General features: G+C 36.9%; 1 protein-coding gene across 6 annotated transcripts; it reads right to left on the bottom strand.

Annotated features, from left to right (window-relative positions):
• Positions 1–59: 59 nt before the first annotated feature.
• Positions 60–26,414, bottom strand: DNAI3 (dynein axonemal intermediate chain 3). 6 transcript variants are annotated; one of them, XM_063407414.1, is made up of 22 exons: positions 20,767–20,866; positions 20,483–20,521; positions 16,821–17,002; positions 16,162–16,266; positions 15,488–15,622; positions 14,116–14,315; positions 13,752–13,868; positions 12,890–13,074; positions 11,861–11,985; positions 11,670–11,759; positions 11,120–11,230; positions 10,050–10,178; positions 7,989–8,062; positions 6,451–6,598; positions 5,657–5,744; positions 4,841–4,971; positions 4,086–4,149; positions 3,598–3,728; positions 2,738–2,942; positions 2,250–2,341; positions 880–1,007; positions 60–301 (listed from the first exon to the last, which is right to left on the bottom strand). In XM_063407414.1, exons 1-22 carry the CDS (start codon positions 20,864–20,866, stop codon positions 295–297), a joined length of 2,586 nt encoding a protein of 861 aa, XP_063263484.1. In that variant the 3' UTR covers positions 60–294. The 6 variants fall into 6 exon arrangements, with proteins under 6 accessions (XP_063263484.1, XP_063263485.1, XP_063263481.1 ...); XM_063407415.1 differs by having other exon boundaries at positions 2,250–2,338; XM_063407413.1 differs by lacking the exon at positions 60–301 and adding an exon at positions 26,334–26,414 and having other exon boundaries at positions 316–1,007; positions 20,767–20,850.
• Positions 26,415–26,921: the final 507 nt, after the last annotated feature.

The raw sequence follows: 26,921 nt of genomic DNA, 5'->3' as shown, positions 1-26,921 counted from the left end.
GTGGGGAAACTGGGTCCAAATCAATTGTTATTTAACCACACTGTGAGCAAACAAATAGATAAGGTTAATGAAACAATAATCTCTTACTTTATTTCCAAAGCTAAACATGTTCTGCTGAAGTAGAGGTCTTTCAATAAGAGGCTTGCTGATTCTAAAGGTGATGATGGGCTCTAAGCATCCAATAAGGAAAGTATTTCTTGTCTTTAAATCCATTACTATCTACTTCTCCAGCTCCAGAAACACAGTATAATGTGCATTTTCTTGGTCCTCCATCTCTTCTTTTGTTTTCTGTCATCATATGCTGAAGGAAAAAAAAACACCAGGCAATAATGCACTGTTAAACTTTGAAACCCGTCAGTGACCCCATTGCTTTCCAGCGGATTGTGTCAGTGCTGTCACAAATCAATTAAAATAGGCATCACCATATGCTACATCAATCTACCAAAAAAATGACAGTTTAGTTATTTAGTATTATTAAACCATTTACCAAATAATGGATAGGCAAAATTCATATGTGAGTAAAGATTGGGAGTCTGCAATCTGTCCTTGCTTGAAGGAGCAATGTTGATAGGGAAGTTGACAAAATGTCACTTTTTGAACAAGCAACTGTAAAATGAACAGCAAATTTATAGCTGTTAAATGTCCATAGGCTCTAATGTTCCTGCAGGTGGTTCATTTGACCAAGAAATGCACCACATGAACTGGGACCATCATTTCCATTAAGAATTGTAAACATGAAATAAAGAGCTGCTAAACAATTCTGATTATGTCCACCCTGATTTTTTGAAAATACTGTGGAAGATCCTGTCTGGCAATACAGGTACATTTTAAAGCTACAAAGAAACATTGAAAATTTTCTCAATTCCAAGTATAACATACTGTTTTCTCTGTCTCGAGCTGCATTTCAATTCTGTTTTGGCTTGAAACTTTTCATACTCTTTAAACTCCTGTTCACAGTGCTTCAGATATTTGACTTCTCTTTCAAAGTAATCAAGTATGTTGGCATGCTGTAAACACAGTGACAAACAAGGACCATTACATGCTCAGAGACACAGATCTCTTGCTGATTATCTGAATGGTATTAATATTTTATCTAAATTGGAAATATAAATATCTCTTATTTATCCCAGTAGTTTGCAGCAAAACAATATAAAGATGTGATCAGCTTCAGGCACAAGGAAACCGTAAACTGCAGTACTTTGGTAGTGCACTATGCATTTATTTTATCTGAGATTCTGTGGTTTAGTTTTTAATAGTCTCTTCAACAACCTAGTATTTTCCAGTGAATACTTCAGTTACATTGAACATAATCTAAATATTAGTGACAGTTGATAATTCTACACCCTTAAGAGTTTAATTCCAAACCACAGGTAATCTGTGCAGAAGCAATGTGTTTCCTCATATCACTCAGTTCCTGCCTTGCTTTGAAGAAGTTATTTTTACTAAAATGAAGCTGCTGATGTGATGTTTAATTGCTACCTACTGCAGCTCTGTGCATGGCTTTATGGGATGCTTATAAAGTAAGTGCCTACATAAACAAAAAACTGCAATAGGATGGGAAGATGGCTCTGTGATGTAAGAATAACAGACCAGGCAGCAGACAAGACTGCTAGACTGGCACACTAGTTCAATCTTTGGCTGGGAGGTGAGGAAAAGAAAAACTGAAACTATGTAGACAAAAAAGAGATATTAAAACTGCTTACATGGCTCCCATGGCATTTTGGTACAGATAGTCCTTATTTCAAATGTGTGAATGAGTGGGAATGTTAGTAACAGTTTTCAAAATGTGATTTTCACTGAACTAGAACTGGAAATGAAGACATGTAAATTGAATTACCAAATTTAAAGGAAAAAAATTAACACAAATATGGTCAAGAAGGTGTGAAGGTGTAAAGAAAAAAGAATTCAGTATATATACATTACCATGCACTGTAAAACATTGTTTTACTGCATGAAAGATGTCATTTTATGGATGTGGCAAAAAATGCTACCCTCTTAATTGTGTTCTCATGTAGCCAGGTTGGAACAGTGGAATTCTGCCAACTGTCATTGAGATTTCCTTTTGTTGCCTCTTACCTAAGCTCTGTACAAAGACAGCTTGGCTACAGGTAGATCTTTGAAGAATATAGCTGTACTGATCTCAAATTAATTCCCATTATTTGAAGGCATTTTTGTCTAGGCAGACTTGTTTCTGTGTTGGAGTTTTCAGGATAAAGTGTCAAAGAGATTTAATAAAAATTCTTACTAACCTCATTACTCGAAGGATGACATAGTGTATGACAGATTTCCAAAATATGCAGAACTCCAAGATTGTCAGAAACAGCCAGAAAATGCTGCTCTGCTGAAAGATATTTGACAAAAAAACATATAAACAATCCAAATTCCAACAGCAACACGAACCTCCACCCAAAGACAAGCTACAGAGGGTTCTTTTTTACTTATCTGGTCTTTTTAGTTTATTGTTCACTGCAGCAAAAACTATCTTATTGCTCTGTTATTTTATTAATCCCTTTGAAGTTTTTCTTTCGACAGACTTTTTTTAGTGAAATATTTTCAGTTGCTTTTATGCCATGGTAGTACACTTAGATCTGATGTATCAATTTTTGTATGTACAGTGTTAAATTTGTGGAAGTATGTACTTATATAAGATAATTTATAATAAGATTTCTGTACCTCAGAGTCATGGGCCATTTTTCAACCAGGGTAGCACAATAAAGTGCAATCACCATCCACATACCTGAGGCACTGGAGGGGCTGATGAAAGTGATGATTGATTTGGAGATGTTCTGGAAATGAGATGGTTCATGAGTTTTCTTCAGTAAGTCCCAAATATCTATATTTCCATTGTCTCTGCCAATGAAGAAAACTCCTGGTCTTGTTAAGGACCATTGTCCCGCAGTATATCTTCCTGCAGAGCAGCTTGACTGAAGGATTGGTCCATTCTTAATTTTTTTTGGAAACAAATAAAAGGTAGACCCGACAATCAAACAGTACTATCAATTCACTACTTCAGATCTCCTGTCTTTGGAAAATGCTCACAATTTAAATGGCCCCATTACAAAAATTATATCGATGGCAAAATTCCTACACCTGCTGCAAGTAAAAAGGATTCTGGGGAAGTAAAAAACCTGGTATCTCACTTCCAGTCTCTTCAGGTAATCTGTATGCTGTTAAAACCTGCAGTCTGGAGATTTTGTCAGGTGCAGCTAACCTGGATTCCTGCATGAGACAAACCTAACCCCCACCACGTTTCTTTGTCTTCACAGGATGAAAAAACTTGCCCTAAAATACAAGTTCTTCAGATTTGTTCAGCAGGCGTTTCCCTAGCAGCAGAAATGAATAGTTGGGAAGCTGTTTTTTGCAAGGTTGGAATTTAAGAAAGTCACTTCACTTATTCTGTAAAAGGCAAGGTTACTAAGCTTTATCTAAAATAGTTTTCTGATGTGGAGAAGATGGAAAGCTTCTTTTGTATCTGTTTTCTTTCTAAGATATCAAGCTTCAAGACCTACACATTTCTGAAAATAGAGTCTCTGAGCCTGTTATAGTCCTGTCTTGTATACCTGTCACAAATGTTACAGCTGTGTTAAAGGAACCTACTGTAACTCCTTCTTTCCAAATGGCAAACTTCTGGCCTCCAATGCTTAGAAGGATGTCTTTAAAAAATGGAGATTTCTGGAGAGTGTTGATAGTTTCGGTGTGGAGGGCGTATTTCTGGGAGTGCTTCTGACCTAATGGAGGAAAAGGCAGTTGCTTGTTACTAATGCCTCAGGGATAAAGAAACGAGTGCAGGACCTACCACAGGCCTGGAAGGTATTGGCCTCTTTTTTTTGCTCACAAGGTACAGGAATTGGATTTGCCACCAATCTAGTTACTTCCATGATTTGTGCCAATATCTTTGTGCTACTCTGTCATGCCAGCTAAAGTGCTTGCACTTTTTCAGGGTGTACTGTAAATTCAGGTGTTTTCAGTGAGAGAGACTATTAGAGTTATGAGCAAAAAGTTTAAAAAGACAGAGTATAGACATAAATATTTTAAAGCTGGTGGTATATTAAGGCTTAAACAGATATTGAGAAACTTGAACTTACTAACTGGTTTTGCTGAATTAGTATCAATTTTCTTTTTCCAGTTAGAATAAACAACTTCTCCATCCTGTAATTAAAAAAAAAAAAAAAAAAAAAGCAAATGCTAATATTAGAGCTTGGTGGCTTATTTCAAAGGGACTTGTTTTTAAGATGGGACTTTTCTTAATTACAACCATTGATGCAAAGAGGATTTTTGCCTTTCCTTTTATATATCTTTTCTATAATTTTATTATCCTCTGCATTCTTACCATGAAGACTTGTAATTCCTTATGTCTAATAACTTTGCACAGTCCTAGTATTCTGTTAGGCCAGGAGACCAAACATCCTAAAGGCCTCATAGTAGGAGGCCAGAAAACCCAGAAATTAAGTTCTGGGGCAAACTGTAGAATAAATGTTTTCACATGACATGTGGGAAAACACTAAAAAAAAAAAAGTACATGTTCTGGAATACATTGGTTACTAATACTTTGGTTACTAATGGGTGGTTAAGCTCAACATATTTTGGAAATGTCTTCTATCTCCTCTTGAAGTAAGGGTTCATAGTCTACCAAATATTGGAGATTTATTATTGTTTAAGCATATAGCTAAAAGTATTAAAGTGGAAGTAAAAGGTGGCATGTACAGAGAGATCATTTTAGTTACACCTGAGGAAAAGATGCAAGTCCATACATTTGTGAAAACTCTGTTATTTAGCTGTTCAGTCTTTCAGATATCTTGGATTAACATTTTAATTGGTAATGCATTATATATTCACTTACTTCATTTCCAACAAAAAAGTCTGTGGATATATTCTCTAGCACTTCCAGATTTTTGCTTGAAGAAGCACTCATCTCTGTATATGGCTTCTCTTTGATGCTTGTTCTTAGTGCACTCAGAGATCTTGCTTTCCCTGGAAAAAACCCAGTTACATCTTTTTGTTACACACTGGAATTTATTAGACCAAGCAAATCCTTTGTCTTGTAAAGGTAGTTTGTGGCTAAGGGGAATTTCAGGAAGAGATATGAAGAAAGACTGCCAAGTAAAGCAGCGGTTCTGTAAGTTTGCTGTTTCCTGGTGGAGTCTCCCCGTTGCTGCAGCTCTGAAATCAGTGTCTTTTATCAGACAATACCTAGGGTAGCATCATCCTGTTCTTTGCCAGTTTTACACAGCACCAGTGTCTCCGTGGGAGCTGCCCTTACACATCACCCACAGCTGCTGCAACCAGGAGCTAACATCTCCGCTCCAGGGAATGGATTATGTTTCTAAAAATAGTTTTCTGTAATGGCTGAAAAGGACATATTGTTTCAGGGATAAAGAGATTGGGTGAGGGATTTGCATGGGCTTTTAAGTGACACTGGATAGAGTCACTGTGTATATGGAATTGCTCAGTTTGGATTTTTACATGTACATCTCTTCGTTGTCAGTACATGAATGTCACACATTGAATACCACTGCACTTAAGAAATCTTTTTCTCCAGGTGTGTTTAGCTATATAGTATTTTGTTGCTCATCTTTTATTATGTATATACTGAAATACAAGCTTATTAAAAACATTTTCCCCTGTATGGTAATTTCCCCTGTAATAAAAATATTACCTCGGGGTTTGTAACGATACTGCAGTTCCCTTAAACTAATTCTGGTGGGACCATACTCTGTGTTGGTATTCCTTTCATGCAGATTTATCTGTTCAGAAAGAAGTGCATTTGTTAAACCATTTTGTCAGATCTCTGAGCTACAAGTCTACATGACTTTCTGCTGTCCCACAAGCAGTATTTTCAGACTCACAAACAAGCATGGAGAAAATGCTCTTTGTGTTGCCTTTTTCCTGTAAGAATTTTGCTTTTGTTTCTAGCAAAAAACCTCAAACAACCCAGCTCCAATGGTCATGCTTGTTCAAAAACTGTGCCAGCTGCAGGTATTCTCAGCAGCACAGATCAGCACACCTAAAATTATTTCTTTTTCTTACCTAGCATTGTTTTCAGCCTCACTTTTTTTCACAAACTACTATGACTGTTTTCATGAGACTGAATGTTGGTTTGCTAGTAGTTATGGTTCTGCTGGCCATTTGTGACCCACTGAGATAAACAGCAGAGCATCTGGAAATGTTGACAGGAACTTACACTATTTACACAGCTACTTTTGCACCTACTGCAGTTTTTTAGAAGCAGTCATGCTGTTTCTCATAAATTAGCTTTTCAAAATGCATTTTATTGAATGTTGAACAAAGGAATGTTGAAGTATTTAATTTCGTAATCAGAAAAAAAATCACAGGGAAATCACAATTTGCTGGAAAAAATAGAGTTGGGAAGCAAAAGAAGACATTCCCATGGAGTTATGGACATATCTACAGTTTGGCTCAATCCCTTCGTTCTGTATTTGTGGACGCTACCTTTATGAGAGGTTTCCAGGAGAGATCTAAATTCTCATCAGTAGCTGGAACATCATGGGGCATGCGAGATCTTTTCTCCTCCTTCATTTTCTCAGATAAAAATTTTTCACGATGTTCAGTAGAAGGAATATCCCAAAATAATATTGAGCTGCAAAATAATTGTGTAGTGTATATTCTACAGTGTTTTAGTTTGCAGCTACATGCAATTTTTCTTACATTTTAAAGCTTGAGGTTTTTTTAACCTTTTATCTTCAAGCCTTATATAACAGTAGAGAAATGGAAAATCAGACAAAGGCTAGATAATTAATTGCTTCTTTTTTAAATTATGAAATATATTTCTTTATTCACTCTCATCAGTTAATCACACCAAAGCAGCTAGATAATATTCGTACAGTTTGGTTATGGACAGTTATTGGGTGAACTTACTGCCACTGCCTGGGTGAAATTCCTGAAGGCTGTAGCAGGTAATTTAGTAACTCAAATTGAAGATCTGCCCCAATTTTTGTGTGTACCAATTAATCTGCTGACATTAAAGCAAATGGTCCCACTTGTATCTCATCTCATTGAAATCTTCAGCCCTCTGATTGTTCCTTTTGTTCTACTCTGGGCATTCACTCACAGGTTTGAAATGAAACTTTCCTCATTGCTGATATCTCTTTCTGTTTTCTAATAGGAGTTGCTCAGGGACCTGAGCTCATCAAGTATGACATTACAGTGACTTCCCTGTTCTTAACTTCAGGTAAATACTTTCCATTTGGAACCCTGGTGGGTGAGTAGTTAAAATAATGTCTTCTATGTGTATTATTTGCATTACATTGCAAACTTATTAAGAAATACATTTGCAATCTTACTTCTCATTTAATTCTTCAAAGTCTTCTCTGTTATTTGATTAGGAAAAATAACTTAGCATCATTATAAAATTTTGCTTTCTCTGACTCTCCCTTTGATGTAACTAACAAATATATGATTGAGCCCAGCCATGCAGCTTTGAAGCCTTAAGATTTTGACATCATGAAAGCTAAACATTTATTTCCACTTTTTGCATTCTGCCCCGTTCCTAGTCTTTCACACAGAATAATAATATAATTATCATGACTATTCAGTCCACAAAAGAGGAGATTCACAAAGAGTAATTCTGCCAGCTAAATCTCCAAATTTATATATAGTTTACAATATTTCAGTAAAAATAGGCATTAGAATCTTTTAACAGTTTTTTGTGCATGCCACACAAACAAAGGTAAGTGTGGGGATGTGGCTTTCCAGGCTAACACATGTGTGATCAACTCTTCTGAAGGGGTTATTCACAGAATATAAACATATATATGCAAGAATTTTCAGTTAATAACTCTTAATGCCATTACTGTAAAGGGTTTAACTGGGCAAGAATGCAAAGTGTTTGTCCTCTGCATACAGAATTTCAGCCACTTGGGATATGCTGATAGGAATCCAGAAATGTGCTAGTTAAATCATGGATTATGCCTCATAAAGTTTTTCAAAAGAAACTGCAAGATGTCTTGTCAAGTATGCATTGTATATACCAATCAGGGGAGCAGGTTACAAGCTGCAGGTCATTTTCATCTCTGTTGTTAGAAGTACCACCCTTCTGGTTGTCCTGAAAATAACAGTAATAATTATTATGGGGGAAGAAGATGATGAAAGACAAAAATCACACTGATACATAAGTACTTCAACACATAAAACAGGCTACTAGAAATGAAGTCACTGTTTCTGCTAGGGTAAGGATTTGAAAATCAGGACTTATTAATTTGTAATCAAGCAAAAAATAAAGTCAAGCAATTTTACAAATGTGCTTCAAGTGAACTGATACCAACTTTGCCTGCTACACACTTAAAAATCTAAATTAACTGAGCAGGATAAATACTTACTGGTACCACTGCAAGTCAGGCCCTCTCTAATTTGCCATGTTTGTAACTCCTTTTATGCAGTTTAATCAAACAGCCAGTAATTGAGAAATTTATCTCCAATAGCTCAGTGTACTGGGAATGATGAGTCTTTGCCAAGTTTACATCATGGGTCATCAATCTTAAATTATCACTTGGCTAGACCTCACTGTGGGATTGTAGTGGTGCCTTCAAATGTTAATTATTAATATTTTAATTTGTTTATGTGGGATTCTGCAGGTTTTATACTACTTATCATTTACCAAGTTGGTATTGGTTTATAGCAAATTAATTTTAATTACTGAGGAAAATAAAGGAATGGTGTCAGGGGTAACAAGGGATTATAGGCTAATCAAATCTAACTTCCAGTATATAAAAAACAAACATATTTTGGCAAAAACTGTACTTACCAAGTATGTGGCAAAATTTCAGCTAATTTTTTTGGGTTTTAAGCCAAATTAGGCCTACTCTAATTTTCACTCACAAGTTGGTCTACCTGGAATCACAATGGGAGCAATGCAGCCAGGCAAAGCTGAATTAGGTTCTGGACATAACTTTGAATACTTTTTCATTAATATGTAATTATTAATTACATATTGTAATTGCTGATTTTAGGAACTGTGCCATAAAAGCTGCTATGTTGTGCAAAGGTTGACATATTCCATGTTTATATAACAAAAAGTATGTCTCAGTACATGTTGCTAAATACTGGCAAAATGATTCCTTTGTCAGTGTTATTTATTAAGCATGAGTCTCCTGTATCTGTTATCCCAGATGAACACAGAAACAGCCTTCTGAGCCTAAACTTTGACTAAAAAACCCCCACCCAAACAACAAAAACCACAACAATGTTCTGCTGTCCAGTCCCTTTCTTTATGCTTTACATCTGGTACCAGTTAGTATCCATGACTATTACTGTATAAAATAATAATGAACAGTGGTATCAACGGACATTTTATGATATATGTGTGACCTTTTTTTCACTTTTCTGGAAATGCCACTAAGGACTGTAGTATCTGTGAAGTCTTAATTTTTTTCTTTCAAAAAATTATTGATATATAATTTCCATACATTTTTAAAGATTTCAATTTTCTTCTTCTTGGCCTGCTTTTCCACTATCATTATTTTGCATTTGGCTACATTTGCATTTCAAATTAATTTAGCACCATTTGCAATACTTTGATAGTAAACGAGCACCCAGTGTTCCTGTTGGATCCTTTCAGTACATAGACTGTAATTACTTTGGAGCTTTAAAACCATAATGGAAAAAGTAAGTTTTGAGTACACAGGCAGCATCTAGAAAAATTAAGGTGCCTACAATAACACCATTATTGGGTATCCAGATATTTAGGTAATAGAAGTTATTTCTTGGAAATCTTAGTGACAGGCTAGCTTGCTCATAGTAGAAATTCAATACATTTTAAATATGGAAGGCTTACAATAATTTTGAATTATACTTTTCTGTAAAGTTCAGGAATTTTTTTCCAGAGTAGATTCATATCAGACTGAGAGCACAGCACAGTTCTAAAGCACAAAGAGCAAGACAAAACCAGATTATTAGTATTTCCTAAATGCAGTGAGAAATAATGAATGCAAATAATTAACTCTTTAGTATTTTCTCTTGAGTTTACATTAGGATTTCTGAGGTAGTAGATTAGAAAAGCAATAAAAAGGAGAGAAGTGAATTTTTAAACTCACCTCAGAGTTACACGGTAGCCAATGTATATCTGTTACTGGCTTTGTGTGACAATATGGTATGGAAGAGGCTGCACAGTGTCTCACCAGAGTTGGCTCTGTGCTACTCTGCTGGACTTGCATACGTGATACCTAGAAATGTTTTAAGAAGAGATATCTTAATGTGTTTTAAAAATAAAATAGAAGACCTATCAAAGAATAAAGGGTTACTTTGCATTCTGTTAACAGTTTTTCACGTGTTTCAGATCAGTTTATAGAACTTTCTAGGGGTCTAATACCTTCCATTTGGGAAAAAAAAAAAAAAAAAAAAAAAGAAAGGAAAACATCCAAACAAACCTTTGGATATAAAGCCCTAAAAAGAATTCCAACATGACTCCACAGACATGCAGGCATCATTAATGTCTCCTTGCCTCTTAGGTGAGGAGACATTAATGAGGCATTAGGTCTTTTTTCTGTCTCACTAAGGAGACATTAGGTCTTTTTTCTGCTTATCCTCCTTATTGTCTTTTTCCACTGAAGTCATCTTCTTATCTTCCAAACGACCTTTTCTGTGTTCATAAACATCTGGAACACTTCAATATTGCATTCACTAACAAACAATATCTGTATTTGACAGGCTTTGTAAGGTAAGAGTGGAGGGTATATTGGTGCCCATTAAAGAACAGAATCGCTGAAACATTAAGTTGTCCAAAATGCAGAAAACCTATTAAGATGTATTTATCAGGTGGAAATCAGACCATGATAATGCCCCAGCCTGCCTTTGTAGACAAGGTTCTCCAGTGCTCTTATCAACTTTGTGACCCTTCTCTGGACTTGCTCCTACAGTTCCATGTCCTTCTTGTGTGGGGGGCACCAGAGCTGGATGCAGTGCTCCGGGTGGGACCTCCCCAGAGCAGAGCAGAGGGGCAGAATCCCCTCCCTTGGCCTGCTGGCCCCGCTGCTTTGGATGCAGCCCAGGATTCAGGTGGTGTTCTGTACTGCTTGCACTGTTACAGGTGTTCTGTTCTGTTTGCACTGCTGAGGAACCCCTGTCCACCACTGTCCAACATCAGCCCCTGAAATACATCAGTGACCTCTGCTGCTGCTGCTCTTAGCTCATCCTCTGACGAGTCAATGTTTTCATCAGCAACAGGTTTTGCACTTAGCAGCTTTTCTTCATGTTTAGAAATATCCCACAGTACAACCTACAATGAGAAATTAGTTTATTACAAATAATATTTGTATATGTGTATTAATACAATGTGCATTAATATGCTTTTTTTTTTCAAATTATGGAGGTTTGGGGAAAAAGAAGAAATTCACTGTCTGCACTAGAATATATGAAGTCTAAAGTATTTTCTCTTCAGTCTGATGCAATCAGCAGAGAGGTTACACTTGTCTCTAAAAACATCTTTACAACTTGACCTACTTATCATTACTATAAAGAGGCACCATACGGTAATGGCTCAGCTATGGAATAACCAGACATAGCTTCAGTCCAGCATAAGAGAGCTTCAAGACTCTGTGACATCTGTCTTCTGTCTCTGTGTGTTACTATGGATGTTGAGTGCATCTCTTCATCCTTATTTTTATACTGGAAGAAAATACAGAAATATGCAATTTTATTTTTAAAGAGTGAAAAACCTGTCCATCAGCACAGCCACCAGCAATGATATTTGGATCACTTGGACTGAACTGAAAGCAGTAAATATCTTCAGGAGCCTTCAACACCAACTAGAGAGAAGAAAAACAAGATAGTTGAGAAATACAGTCACCATTTGTTTGTTCTCATGTTATATAAATACTTGGCATATTTAAAAGTCTTTACTAAATACCTGGAGGCAGATAGGGTCAAAAAAACTCCAGAGAAGTACAACTGACTGGTGTAGCAATGATTTATTAGAAAGGTTAACTTGCTCTTCATTTAAAGGCTTCTCTATTGCTGACAGCGCTATAATCCCTAATCAAAAGAGAAAATAAATTTTCTCAAAAGAGACAACTCAAGTTTCAACACATTGATAATTATTCTAACTGACTTATATTTATACCTTCTGAATAGAGTGAAAACACCCACAAAGCAGGAAAGAAACCCCAAAAAACCCAATCATGTATATTTCTTTTTTTTCAGATCAGCCTTGAGGAGACTATTTTTGTTACTTAACATCAGGTTATTTTAAAATGAGTCATAAAACCTGTGCATCAAGATAAAACTCCTCTTTTTTTGCTCGAGCTCCTCAATGGTGTAATACTGCACCTGAAATGATGGGACAGGCATGTAGTCCTGGCCACCCATCATGAAAACAACTCTTTGTAACCCAATTCATTTTCTTCCCCAGGCTGCAGTGTTGGAGCTGGGGCATTTTTATAGACTTTTATTGTGCCTTCAGGTGTGGCTGTGCAGAGCAGCAATCCACAGCAGGGAGCAGTGCTGGCATTCTGTATGTCTTGTGGCTTTCCCTGGCACTCCAGAGCTGTGTCCCCTTGTGGCTGTGACATTCCTCACCAGTATTAGGTGTCTGTGAGAGCCAGGCATGGGCACAAGCACAGTGGTGTGCAGGGCCACCTGAAGAGTCCGGCACGACAACCCCACTTCAAGGAGCCTCATGGGAGGAAATTTCTTTTACCTATGATCTCCACTTATACATTATGGTAAGGGACTCTGCATGGCCCAGATGAATTCTACATGGAATTTGCCTGTCTCATTTTTTATTTTGCCCCAAATTGGCAATTCAAACATGGATACTAAATCAGTTTTGATTTCTTTTTAAATTTGAAAGCTGATGATTTTATGAAAGATGCATATTTTATAGCTGTCATTTAACACCCATCATTGAAGACTCAAATCAGTACCGTAACTGCATTACCATGAATGGTTGGATGCCAGCGAACACAGCTAATGGTTCTGTTCTTGAGATACTGCACATCTGTAATTGATTGATATGCTTTAAGATAAACATCTGGCTTGCCTTCTTCTTCATCTTCTGCTAGGGCATTCCAGTCATCAAAAAAAACGTTCATAATTTCGTTTTGCTGCAATGCAATTTCCATTCTGTTTTGTGAAAAGAACAATTAACACTTCAATGATCCAGATGTGACTCCTCAATAGTAGAATTACAAATATTTCTGTAAAGAGGTAGCTTCTGTTTTTCACAAAATTATGATCACATTACTTAAAAAATCAAGTATTAATTCCTCAGTGATGTATCACAGCAAGGAAATGCTCTTCTGTTTAAACAGAAATAGCCACTGTACCAAGAGTTTAACTCTAGTTCTTTGTGGACGAAGTACTGAGCAATTGTCCAGTTCTTTGTGCAAAAAATGTCATTAAGAAGGACTTGTACCACTGAATGGGACATGGCTAAGGGCATAATCATGGGTAGGACAGCACCTTTGCTCACTGCACAACCATCCTCTTAAGTGGGCAGTGTTTGAAAGATCAGCTTTGCAGTTTGTTTGAAAAGATGTATCAGTATCAACTTTAGCAGTTCTGATAGCTATTTAAAGCAATATTCACATATATATACAGCATAGACTTCATTGTTATTTTACTAGAAACAAGTATTAAGTTATTATTTGTTAATATTCTAATAATAAAAAAGGAAAAAAGTATATAGAAACAAAGAAAAAATGATATTTGACTAGACCAATGATCTGTTCAGACGAGTACTTGCGTGTATTCTGTATTATTTCAGGTAGTCTTTAAATGTGTTGCTGCAATAATTTTACCTTAAATGTACTGCTGTAAGAAATTTTTTCAGCGCCTCAGATGACAGACTCTCTTCTTTTTCTTCATCTGACAACAGCCTAGGATAATACTGCGTGGATGCATTTTTTGGATAGGTCCTACCCAATTGGAATAAATTGAATGTAAGTATAGAAAACATTTCAAAGTCAGAAATCTATGTAATGTGTAAAATTTAAATATATAGTTTTTCTAGAAACTTTTTATAAAATATTTAAGAAAAAAGATGCAAATAGAGCATCCAATTTTGTTCTATTAATCAGTTTCTACCTGAGTAATGCCAGAATTTTAGTTAAGAAACAGCGCATAGCTTAATAAATAAGCTGATAAATGTTTTCTCATACTTACCATGTTGTCTGAGTACTAGTTTCTCTTAGTTTTGGAACTATTTGCACCCCCACATCCCTTTCAAGCATTTTAATGCTGAAAGTATCATCTCCGTAGGCCATGCATTCAGCATAGCTGTCTTTGTCCTCGGAAGCGTTCTTGTCAGTAAATGCAATTGGTGCACCAAACTTCCTGCGGACTCGAGAGAACTTGTACCTAATCTGGAAAAGATACATTTCCATGGCTAGCAGAAAGGAAAGCTTTTGGAAAGTTCATTCTTCAAAATGGCTGCATTTATGTAATTGCAGAATTGCAGAATTAGTTCTATTAACGATTTCTGTGTTGAGATCACTTGTATTTCTGCATTTTGAAACTCTGAAGTTCTCTAATAAATAAACTACATACATAAGAGAAGACAGGTTTGTATTTGTAAAACAAAATGTTGTAGCATTTTTGAGAATTACATTTTATAATTCATCCAATATCAAAACCGCACATTTAATTAAAGGATTGATTTGCAGGAAGCCTTATGTAGTACTGAATTAGGCTTCCAAGACCTAACTTTTCAGCTCTTTCCTCTTGGTGTAATTCGCAACTTTGGGTGAGGTATTTCGATTTTCCTTACAGTGCCTAAGGTGAGAAAAGTACTCAGAAGAAGATGTAAAAAAAGTTTGGAGGAGTTTCCTTATGTTGAGAACTAGGAAGGATGAAGGGACATGTCTTGACTTCTGCCCGCAAAGAGAAGTAGGCACTTGATTTGGGGCAGCAGAGAGGTGTTGCTTTGTCTTGGATTCATATCCAGGTACCTCCCACAGAACTGGAAAGGAAAGTAGGCTAAAAATCCTTTTGAGTGGACCTTACCAACAATGCAGAATACATAATACTTGGACTATGAATGTGTTAAATTGAATGACTGTGAAATACCTTTAGAATAATCAGACATCTTTTTAAGTGTAAGCAAGATGTCCAGTTCCTGAGAACTATCAAAACTTAGCCAAGTCTTTCCTGAAGAGGGATTTAGGTACTGTGTAAAAATCACTCATGGACAGTTAGATATTTGGAGATGCCCCACACATCACAAGTTAGGTGACAGCTGTGAGAGGATCTAGTTTTTGGACATATAATTTTCTCTCTCTCTCTATATATATATAATCTGTAGATGCAATTAATCAAATGTACATAAATGTTTCTGCAGCATTTTAAGCTTTTGTTAAACATTTAGCTATTTCTCCATTTCTCTCTGTTTCTCTATTTCTCTCTATTTCTAGTTTTCTTGAAGGACCTCAAGAAAAACCAGGATTGCAGCTTCCAGTTTCCTGACTTGTTTTTTTAAAGGAACTGAAATGTAGGGGATTTATTTTTATTTGAATGACTAACACCTTTTGATTCTGACCTTTGTATCCCTTTCTTTAACAGATTCTTCTTCAACTTCCTTTTCACTGCCAAGGGAAACCCAAGTTCTGTGGACTTCTGGAGTTTCCTCTCTATTTTCTTCTGTTTCTTCTGTTTCTTCCACAGTTGCTAAAGACTGTGATATCAAAGTAAGAAATGGTACTTTTTAAAAAAATTGTTACTGAAATGTAAGTACTAATTAGAAACCCAGTTTTCAGTCTTCACTCACATGCTTTACTTTTGTCTCTGCAGTGAGTGTGGGTATGCTGTGCCCCTGGGTAGAGCTGGGGGCACATGAACATTTTCATGACTTGACGAATATATTCATAGATATTATGAAAAATAAGTATAATATTTCTTTGAAAACACTCAATATATTTATTATCTGTTATTTTTATGTCTGAGAAATCTGGGTATTGGCAGAGAAAATTATTGCTTGTGATAAAAATGCAGCAGTGGGGATTACACTGGCCCTCTGAAGTGAAATACAAAAATTGAATTTAGCCCTTCTCAGTAAAATATATATTTTTACAGTGATACATATATTTTTCCATGATCAACTTAACAACTGGAAAAATATCGGATGCTTAATGGTACCATTCCTGACATCTTTGTTTGAGACTAGATTCTGAAATATTCATAGATAAAACAATGTTGTTGTATACTGGTTTTTACCTCTAGAAGGTTTTCCTTGGCTTCTTCAGAAGCAACAATGTAAAAGTTCTGTCCATACTGGGAGTTTGGATCAAAAACTAGCAACAGTTCTTCCCCTGGGTATTCCTATTTTAATGAAAAAAATAGTGGAAAACTGAAAACAAATAATATTCAAAACAAAACGTGAAGTTATGACTGGGAAAGCTATCATCAATTTAGTATCTTAGGTTAATTTTGTATTCTTAATTGAAAAATTCATGTGCTAATTAAAAGGAATAGATGGCATATATTTTGTAATAAAAACAAGTCTGGGACCAAACTAATCTTTCTTTAGTTGTGTACAGATAATTAAACAGAAAATAAACTGTTTTCATGATTCTCAGTAAATAGGCCATGAATTAGGGGAAGCCAAATATGTGAAGGTCTGTCAGTTCACAGAATCAAAACTAATAGTATTTGTTACTTTTAGCATATTTTCAATCTAAAGTTGGTAAAAAAAATGCATGGCAAGCCATGAGAAACTTTGAGTCAACAATGGTCCATGACCTCTAGCACGCAGATATTCCAGCATCAGTGTTTACACAAAGTCAAAAAAGAACAGACCCATTCTTCAAAAGAATGGACACTCTCAGAGCATAAAGTGAGAATTCATTAAAGTGAGAATGAAATATGCTACATACTTGGATAACTTTTTTGAAAGGGTGGAAATCAGAAGTTTTAGCTCTTGTTTTCAGGTCTTGAATTAGGTCCTCTTTTTTAATACACTTGAAACAATTTTCTTCTGTGACATCTTCATCAGGTCGGCAATTAAAAATTTCTTGGGTCTTTGCAGTCAAAAGCAAAGGAAAGATTTCTGGGTGGCCTATGAAAAAAAGCAAAATTGCTTGATAATTTCAGAGTATTGTTTAAACATGCATATATACTTTGATAACTCTATGTCTTTACTGTTTCTAGCATTATGTCTTTGACTCTCTCAGCTTTGTTTTTGGTATTTTGGAAGGCATGAAATACAAATTTTATTTACTTTATTGATCTTTGAAAATACTCTACCCAACATTTTGCACATAATGAATATGATTTTCCTGGTATGAGGGGCTTGTTTTTTTCTTGATCAACAGGTTATTAACAACTTAAGTGAAAAATCTTTAATGGGTTGTTTTTAATATATTAAGGGCAAAACCACATGGTTCTGACTTAAGAAAGCCTTTGAATAAATACCCTGTGGTCCTTCCTCGTAGGGCAGCACCATATTAAGCCAAAGTTTAATCTAGGTGAGGCTTCTCCCAGGTAAGGATGCTTTTCTGATTTTGGACTTTCATCTTGCTCCCATTGAGTTGAGAGTGCAGTAGAGACTATTTCTCACTAATCAAATGAGACTGAAGCAAGCTCGCTGAGATTAAAGTTAGGTGTTTCTTTTCAACTTTACTGAAGAATATATAGCTGTTGTTTTCTACACACATGATGTCTTGTTAGGTTCATTCATATTAACTCAGAGCAAGATATTTCTTATTCTTGCAGTAGCACAGATATCTTCACTGGTTTTGGGGAGGCTGGACGCAGTTAGGTGACCTGTCAGCTGTGCTTTGCAAACACTCAATCTGGGGATAATACACAATGCTTCTTACTGTGTGTGCCAGCTGTATGTGAGTAAGGCAATGCATGCAATGCTGGTCATGCTCATGTTACATGTTCTGTCTCCAGCTGGCATCACAGCTCTAAGTGGCTAGGATCACTCCAGGCCGAGCTAGTTGAATCCTGCCCCTGAGACTCGTCCCTTGCTGTCCTGCCCCGCTAGCAGACCCATGCTCTGTCTCAGCTGCCTTAATAAGAGCATTCCTCATGAGAGCCACTATATTTTTACCTGAGAAGGTTAGCAGATGTTCATCTTTTTGGTGAACTGGAAACTGAAAGAATTAAGGACTTGTATACTGGGTACTGTTTTTCTGTACTGAAATGTGCTGGCTGTTGTGATAATAGCTGATACTTTCTATCTTTATTTCAATCTCTTTTCTTAGTTTAAATTACTTAGTATTTTATCTTAATTCCAAGCACCTGTGGGATTTTTTTCCTCTTAGTGCATGTCTTGAAGAGAAGTTGACATACCTCAAATAATGATTGTGACCAGCAGTGTCAGCATGTTTTGAGAAGTCATCTCTAATCTAAGCCAACAATGACTAACAAAATGATAAATCCTCCTTAATCTCTGCATAATCCTATCACATAATACATTACATTTGATGAATCTGACATTTATCCTTTAAAATCTTTCAGTGCTGCTACTCCACTGCATCTGTTCTGCCATAGTCATCACTAAAATTAATGGCATGCCTGATGTTTCTGGTGGATGTTACACTGTTCCAAGTATGGATTACTTAGTGTCCACTAGTTATTTCATAGCAGGTAAAATCTGTTTGTAGCATGCACAGGCCGTTAGTTCACTTTCATCACAAGCTCTAATCAATCCTGCACTATTTTCTTTTTTGATACCTTGGAGATTTCCAGGATCTCTGTGTGGATGCTTCCAAAAAATACAAAATTATAGGGATGTTGATTGGGAAAGGCCTCCAAGTCATCTGGTCCAAACTGACTGTTGCTAACACCATACCTCAAAAATCCCAGCCCGGAGTAATGGCTGTTTTAGACGTTATTATTTGCAACAATAAGGTTTTTTGCTACTTTTAAAAATGCTGAGTCATGTATACAGCCTTGTGCACAAATGCTAATGCTGAAAAAATCCTTTTAAAGGGATCTAGGTTTCACTGCCAAATGAAACAATACAAGCATACTTTAAAGTTAAGCAAGAATAAAATGGACATCACTACAAGAGGAAACAGATACTGTAAGTGCATTTTTTCAATGCTCTCTTGCTATAAGCCCAAGTTAAAAACAAAGTAATGATCAGAATTAAAATACTTCAGTCCAAAGAACTAAAGTTCTGTATTGCAGAATATTATTTTAAACAGAATCTATAATATAAGGAGCTGATACTAGAGTTCTTACATTACAAAAATTTTTATTGAATGCTTTTTCCCAGTAAAAAATATGTAACATCTAATCATAGACATCAGAAAAACAATAGACATTGTTTTTCTATTAGTAAATTGTACCTATATCATTTGTAACAGTCAGCAGCTCTTAGTGCTACAAGAACTACAAGTGCTACAAGAACTTCACAAAGACCAAGAAACCATAAGGAAGAAGTGAAGAACACTTGCAGGCCTAAGGAGTGCGTGCATGGAGTTTAAATCTTGCACAGGCAGTGTTTCCTTACACCAGAGCTGTTTTCCTGCTTTCAGCAACAGGTTCCCAGCAGCAGTTTAGCTGTTAGAGCTCTAACCTTGATTGCCAGTAGGTGGAGGTACAATTCTCTCCTACAAACTATCTCCTGAAATATTGAAAATACATTTTTAAAGTACCACTTTAATCATCTGAGGGATCACTTCTTGTGCATTTTCACTAACTGCAGCTTAGCCACTTTGATGATGCTAGCCAGAGAACAATTTTCACCCAGTGTTCTTAGGATTCTGGAGGAAAACAGGTGATTTACAGTTTATTTTAAAGTTACCTGGTTTGTGTATTCCTTGTTAAAAGCCAATTAATAAGATAACCCTTTGTCCTGTTCCTGTAAATCATAGATAAATTTTACTTTGATATCAATATAAGTTATATCTGAAGAATAATTGCACAAATTGGATCAGAAGAAAAATACAACCAGAAATATGGAAAATAACTACCATTGGAAATACTTCAATGTCTAAGAAAAAAAGAATATATTTAAATTTGGATAATTGCATGCTTTAGCCCTTAACAATGGCCATGCTTAAAACTGAACTTTACTTGCACATAAGCCAAATTGTGACTTTTAAATGGTTAGGTTTTTTCCCCTACAAAAAAATGATGCTAATTGGTGTCTATTGGTATCTATGATTAAAAACCACAAGTGAGATGCTAAAATAACCTTCTCATGAAATTTAATAACGGCTTGATGAAGATCAAGGATTAGCAATTGAAAGAAAAACATGAATTTTTTTTAGAATTCATAAACTATTTCTGAACTCAAAGATTTTGCACCCTATAATTTTGTCATGATGCTTTTTATTTCCCCTTATCCTTACTCCTCTCAAACCAAGAAAAAACCTCTTCATACCTGTTTCCTGCTGCACTGCCTGCTACTCAGAGAGCCACTGTAATCACTGTGATAGCTGCATTTCTGAATAGTTTCTATTTTTTTCCCATTCATGAAAAATATTTTTTTATTCCCTCCATTAGTAACACTGAAGTTTCAAAATGCTTTGAGTATTCCAGAACTACTACTTTACAGTTTAGTTGTCGTACCACTTACCTATACTGGCCATAGAAAGATCAACTTCATCTGTTTTACCTGAAATATAATGATATGATGTGAGTAGTGTTGATTCCAGAACTATAACAAGTAATTTGACCTCTCTCAGTTATTTATATAAAATAGCATATTCTATTTGATCTCATGAGTTTTAAATGCAAGGGGCCAAAATAATTCAGGTAGATCTCATGTTAGCCCAGATTGCTGCTTGTTTCATTGCTGCTGTACCTTACATACCGAACTGTGTTCCTTTTCCTTTTCATGATTCCTTAACTTTGTTTTACCTTTTTGTTTCTTTGACGATGTTTTTGAATCTTTCGAGTTGCTCTTGCTGGATTTGACACTTTTTGACATTTTTTCAGATTTCCCTAGAGAAAGATACATATCATCAGTAATTTAAAATAGACAACAGAATGCACCATGTATGAGTGAAAATTTGGTCCATGACTTTATGTAGCTTATCATTACAGTAATATTTTCATATGCAGCTAAAGGTATGTTTCATAGTCTTAAATAATAAGCTGTATTTTCATATCATGTGTAATAGATGGAAAAGCTTCTTTTGTCCAGGGTGTTTAAAAATGAACACCGATTATCCAAAATAGTGACAGGTTAAATTAGGATAGAGGTTTCTGAAACACACTGAAAGCTAAGGACCTGAGATAAAGTGGGAAGAGCATGGGTGAAAATTCACCAGTTATAAGTGTTTGTCCCAATGTTTGTAAGTGTGAATCATTACTCAGCCACAAAAAGCATTTCTATTTCCAGTTTATTTTTCAGTGTAGCTCTGAGGAGGACAAGCTCGGGAAGATGATGTATGCCTAATTAAATGTAGCAACCAGACAGCAGGAGATGATATTGTACAGAAGGCTACTCCCGTTTCATTTGCTCTCCTTCATCCCCATGTAAGCAGAAAGGATTAGAACAGTAGTGCAGAAAAGTCTCAGTTCCATGGAAGGAAGAAATGCAGTTCAGCCTGCCCGCTGCTCAGGCTGGACAGCACCATCATGTGGGAGGTGCTCACATAGCAGCCGATGGAACCACTAAATCAGCATGGCCCAAATTCTCTTAAAAGTGTTAAGATCGTTTGATGTTAGTATTAAAGAGCCAGAGGCGTTCAGATGGGATGATGACAATGGGGCTCTCACTTTGTTTGTGTCCTACAGAGCACCTACAGTATTTGGGTGCCATTATAATTTTACCACTAACAAGAGGAAAGTAGATGCAGATAGGACAGAAAGAGATGGCACCAGAAAGAACGCTGGCAGGACATAACTATTTCTGATGATCTCTTACAGGAGCTACAGCCCCTCTGCTTGTGCACATGAACAGCACATTTATTGCCAAGAGGTTTAAGGTGAAAAGGTGAGTTCATAAAATAAGTGTTCTATCTTGAGGGTTTCCTTATGAACAGCCTAAAATAGAGAGTGCTAAAACAAATATGCTATGGCCTGTGCATTTGCAATTTCAGTGGCATACCCAGACTGAGAAACAGTATTTATTGTTTTGTAACACAGTTCTCGAATACTCCAGAAGCAAGCAATATAATCTTAGCTTCTGATCTAAATTTTAGTATGGAGATGGCCACTGTTGGCAAGATATAGGTCATGGATTATAGCCTGATGGAATAGCCAAGGTTTGGGATACATGTTGACCTCCCATGAACTCAAGGTAAATTTTGGTGTTGGCTTTAATGTGAGCAGAGTCTGATACTCTTGCTACAGTTACGCATTTTTCTTTTTCACTCCAATCACAGTAGAAAAAGATACTCTATAAATCCTCAGACTCTTTTCTGCATCATACTGGATCTTGCAGATCACAGGTGGCAGGTTGCATCCATGGCATGTTAGTGTATCTCTCTCTTGTTTAGTCTCTCTTGATTACATCAAATGCAGTCCCCTTCATTAATCTGTCTGAAGAATGGTAGCAATTTAATCTTCTGCTTCTTCCAAAAAGCAATGATGATACCAATGCAACAAAAATAATGTTCCAGAGTTCTGAAACTTTTGCTCTGCATGGGATGATGTTTTTAAACCCTTCCCAAATTATACATAATGAATCTAAGGAGAAAGTTGGGAAATTTTTCTGCCCTGATTCTTACAGTCTTTTTGTCAAGTACAGGAGTAGAAACACTGTTAACACAGTTTTGTGTAACAGTCAATATATTTTCATTTACATAAACATATATATGTATTTTATATATATTTTCTTATATATGTATAATCTTTCAAAGGAGCCTATGCAATATGCTTAGCTTATAGTTCTGAAACACTTGGGCCTACCTCACTGAGAGTGCATATCAATTCAGATAGTCAAAAGAGACTACTTTTTCCTTATTTAAGAAGGAAAGCTGTGCAAAGCTGTTTCTTATCTATCTTCTTGTATATTGTACATATAAAAATTGTGGCCCATTTTGTAAATGGGTTCTGTGACTATTCTAATTTGAAACCAACCTTTATGGCTCTGTAAAAGAGAGACAGTCCTCCAGGACAGGAGGTGAGGGCAGCTGTTGTAGAAATTAGTTGAAGGACAATATGAACCATCTCATCTATATTCCAGTCACAATGTCTCACTTCACCATTTCATAATTATGCACTGCAACAAAGCTAGTTTGGAAATTTTGAGTGAGTTCCTCTGAGTATCCTAAACTCTAAGTCACATGAATGGAGGAAACACTGAGAAGGCTGACATAAGTCACATGCTATGTTCAGTAAAATAACTTGCAAATAAAAACATCCCTTTCCTTTCAACTGATTTCAAGTATATTTTACCTATAGAAACAGTTAAAATTCTTGAAAATGCTGTCCCAGTAATCAGATCCTCCTCCTTCACTGAAAGGATGAGGTCTGAGGTAGATGCAGCACTACAGAGAGAAGGGCCGTGGTGATAAAGCTGATGCCAGTGCCTGGTACATGTATTTGCATTTGTTAATATAAAAAGTGCCCCTGTTTAAGGGTTGCAGATGAATAAAGCAGTCAGTGGGACTGTTCGTGCTTCCCTCTGGGATGCACAGGACCTCCCAGCTGGAAAGCAGACAAAACAGAAAATGACAAACCACTTATCTTCTTTTACAATATCCCCAGTACCATATCACCCCCGCCCCTCCGTCATCCTGTGGCCATATGATTGTCAGTGGTCAGGAAACAGGGAAAGCGTGCAGAGAAAGCCAAGGCAGAGCTTCCAGAAACTTCTCTGGAAGCATAACCAGACATGTTTCTGGAACACAGAAACAGCCATTTACAGAGCCTATATGCAAAGTTGGGGTTCACACAGGAATATGGCAACCTCCAGGTGCTCCCTTCAGGAAACACACACTGAGTACTTTCAAATATGTACTGAGGAGCAGACTTCTGCACCTCACCTCTTCCAAAAAGGTACAAAAGAACAAGAGTCCCAATATGTAAGTTAAAAGCTACTATTTTCAGTAGTTACCTCTTAGTTTGGGGGTTTACTTTTTTCCCCATAAGTTTTTAAATAAAATACTACATCCTATCAAGAAAACCATTAAAAATCAGTCCATATGAATGGGTTGTCTGAAAATGTGACCAAAAAGGTTATTTTTTTAATCTATAGTTAGTCCCTATTCTCTTAAGGATATTTCTATACTGCTTATTTAAAGAGGACTTGTCAAGGCACACACAAATGTATTATGCCTTTCCATTATGTTTATAAAAACTCATGATTCTATGATTAAGAAGAGGTTGGAAACAACATTTAAATTAACATAGTTTGAAAATTTAAGAGTGAAAAATCTATATAAAATTATAGCTTTTGTAAATCAATTGTCATAAATATTGCCATATATTTTATTTTTAAAAAGTGAGTAATATTTAGATTTCATTAATTACATTCAGTCTAATCTTTCAGCAGTTTTTCAGTGGAACACAGTGTTACATTATGTAATTGCTAAAACCTTGGTAAATATTTGACAACTTTGTTTGACCTTTTATAGCCTAGTTTGTTTACAGATGGCTCTAATATTTTGAACATTAGGCTTAAGAGAAAAAATAAGATCAGAGTGTTCTCCTAATCATTTAACGTACTGAAACATTTACAGCTATAAACAGATCTGTGATGTTGCTAGGTATTGCAAGAGGCAAAAACCAATTAGCCATCAGTTCTACAAAAGATGCTGTCTGATTTGAGGACACAGAATGATTCATTAGTTGCCTAATTGAATGATTTAGGGTCGAGTTTATGTGCATTACTATTTTAGGACTATAATTTACTATAATTTGGAATGACAGAAGAATTGGATGCATGTCCATTTTACAAAAGCACGACAAGGAAAGGATCAAAACCATTTGCTAATTACTTTTTTTGTTGTATCACTAGCAAGCTAAAAAACACATTTCTGTTGATAAACCTTTAGGCATTTGTTAAAAATACTATCTTGAAAATACTTTATCTCTCCAGAAATTCACCTGCAATGTTGTCTTTAATTAAATTTATTCTATTTTGCTCTACACAAAGAGGAAATAATAAAAAATTATTAAAATTATTAATAATCCTTGTGCATATTTGGACATAACTTCATTGTATAAGTTGTAGGGTGTAAAGCTGAAGTTTTGGCAACTGCCAAATAATTTCAGCATACAAATAGTTCAACTTAAATGTACCTGGTTTCACACTTGCAACTTTTCATTAAATCAGGCTTACTTGAACCTAATGTTGAATGTGTTATCTGATAGAAACCAGTAGATGTAGTTACAGTATCTAGGATGATGAGTACAATATGTGTAAAATTAGGTTAAAAATTCATAAGAAAGACGTAAGAGAACAAAATGGAAAACTTCATTAGAATGTTGGTTAATGATGTGCTCTGATTCTCTTTTACTCAAAGAGAAATAGATTAAAATTGGAAAATGTGTAACAACGATGACCGAAGACATCGAACATATTTTGTACTTCATTTGTACTGAAAATGATCTGATAGAAGTCAGTGAAATCGTAAAAGACACAGAGAAAGTGACCAGGAGATGCTGATTCAGGGTCCTAACACGGGATCGAGCTGGCATCACATGAGCTGACGGATGTGGAAACAAACAACAGGACTGCAGAAGTGTTTCATTGCACAATAAGGGTGTGAAATATGGAATATACTGCCTGTGGACAGGTCAGCTGCCAGCAGCACACAATTTCAGAACATAACAGGGCAAACTGACAGCTGAAAAATTGAGGGCTACTAAAAAGAATGATAATACATCTGGCTATAGAAATTGAACCGCAGATCCAAAAAGGAAAGGCTGCAAAGAGTGGAAATATGGCTTTACTATTATCTTGCCCAGACAGAACTTCTGGTATGAGCCAGTACAGCTGGTCTAGATTATTAAAATAGTGTAACAATTTGGTTGGTACTTAAAAAGTTACTAAGTATGATATAGAAGTTGTCATAACATGGTCCTGCCAGGAACCAAACAGTAACATACGTTGCATTGTCATGACTTTTGAAACAGAAATGCTATATTGTAAAAAATTACATTAGATAAGACTTCTTTAAGCAGAGGTAAGAAGAATAGTCATCTCGTCTTCGAAATGTGAGAGCTGGGTCGCTGGAACAAGATCATGTGTGGACACGGGGATGGGGGTGTGGATTTGCGGGGTTTGCAGCCCCGGCCTCGTCCCCAGCCCCTCTCCACCCTCGGCACAGCCCCTCAGGCCATCGAGGGAGGCGCTGCTGCCTCGGGCCCGCTGGCAGTGCCGCGGGAAGAGGCGGCCGAGGCGGCTGGGCCGCACGGGGCAGCCGCGGGCTGCTGTGCCCTGCCGGCTGCTGCCCGTGTGCTCTCGGATCGGGCATCTTTCACCGCTCCCACAGCGCTGCCGGGTCCCCTTCGTGCCCTTTGTCCCCTACCTGCGCGGCCCCGGCCCGCCGCGTCCCCGGCGGCGCGCGGTTGTCATGGCGACGGGAGCAGCCGTGATTGACGGCTCGGACAGGCAATCAGCGCCCTGTTCTGCAAACCCGCCCCCGCGGTGGCAGCCTGCGGGATCGCGCCACACAAGAACTACTCGTCCCAGCCTGCTGTGCGCGGGAGACGCGCCGCCGGCGGGACTCTGGGGCGCGGGGCATGATGGGGTCTGTAGGCGACAGTCGGCGGCAGTCCCCTTTGCAGCCAGGCCACCCGCGCACCCCAGCCCAGGCATCGCCTCGGTGTTTGCCGGGCAGTGCTGAGGCCGTCTCCCGCTGGGATTAAGGCGATTCGATGCGGTTTGTTAATATGAAGATCTGTAATCTGTATCTTTTGTATTTTGGATGCATAAAAATGGTTTCGTTTGCCTTGCTGCAATGTAAAACACAAGAGCCCTGGAGTATCTTTCTATGCAGAGCACCCAGTGCTGGTCCTTGGTGCCACTCCGAGGTCCATCCACCCCTTCTTATAATAAGCAGGAGGGTTCGGTCTGTCTTCCGTGTCAATCTGTACAGCCAGGAAGTTCCCTTTCT

This window comes from Prinia subflava, chromosome 10, assembly GCF_021018805.1.
Source record: "Prinia subflava isolate CZ2003 ecotype Zambia chromosome 10, Cam_Psub_1.2, whole genome shotgun sequence".
Classification (NCBI taxonomy): Eukaryota; Metazoa; Chordata; class Aves; order Passeriformes; family Cisticolidae; genus Prinia; species Prinia subflava.
This window is presented reverse-complemented; position numbering and strand designations above follow the sequence as displayed.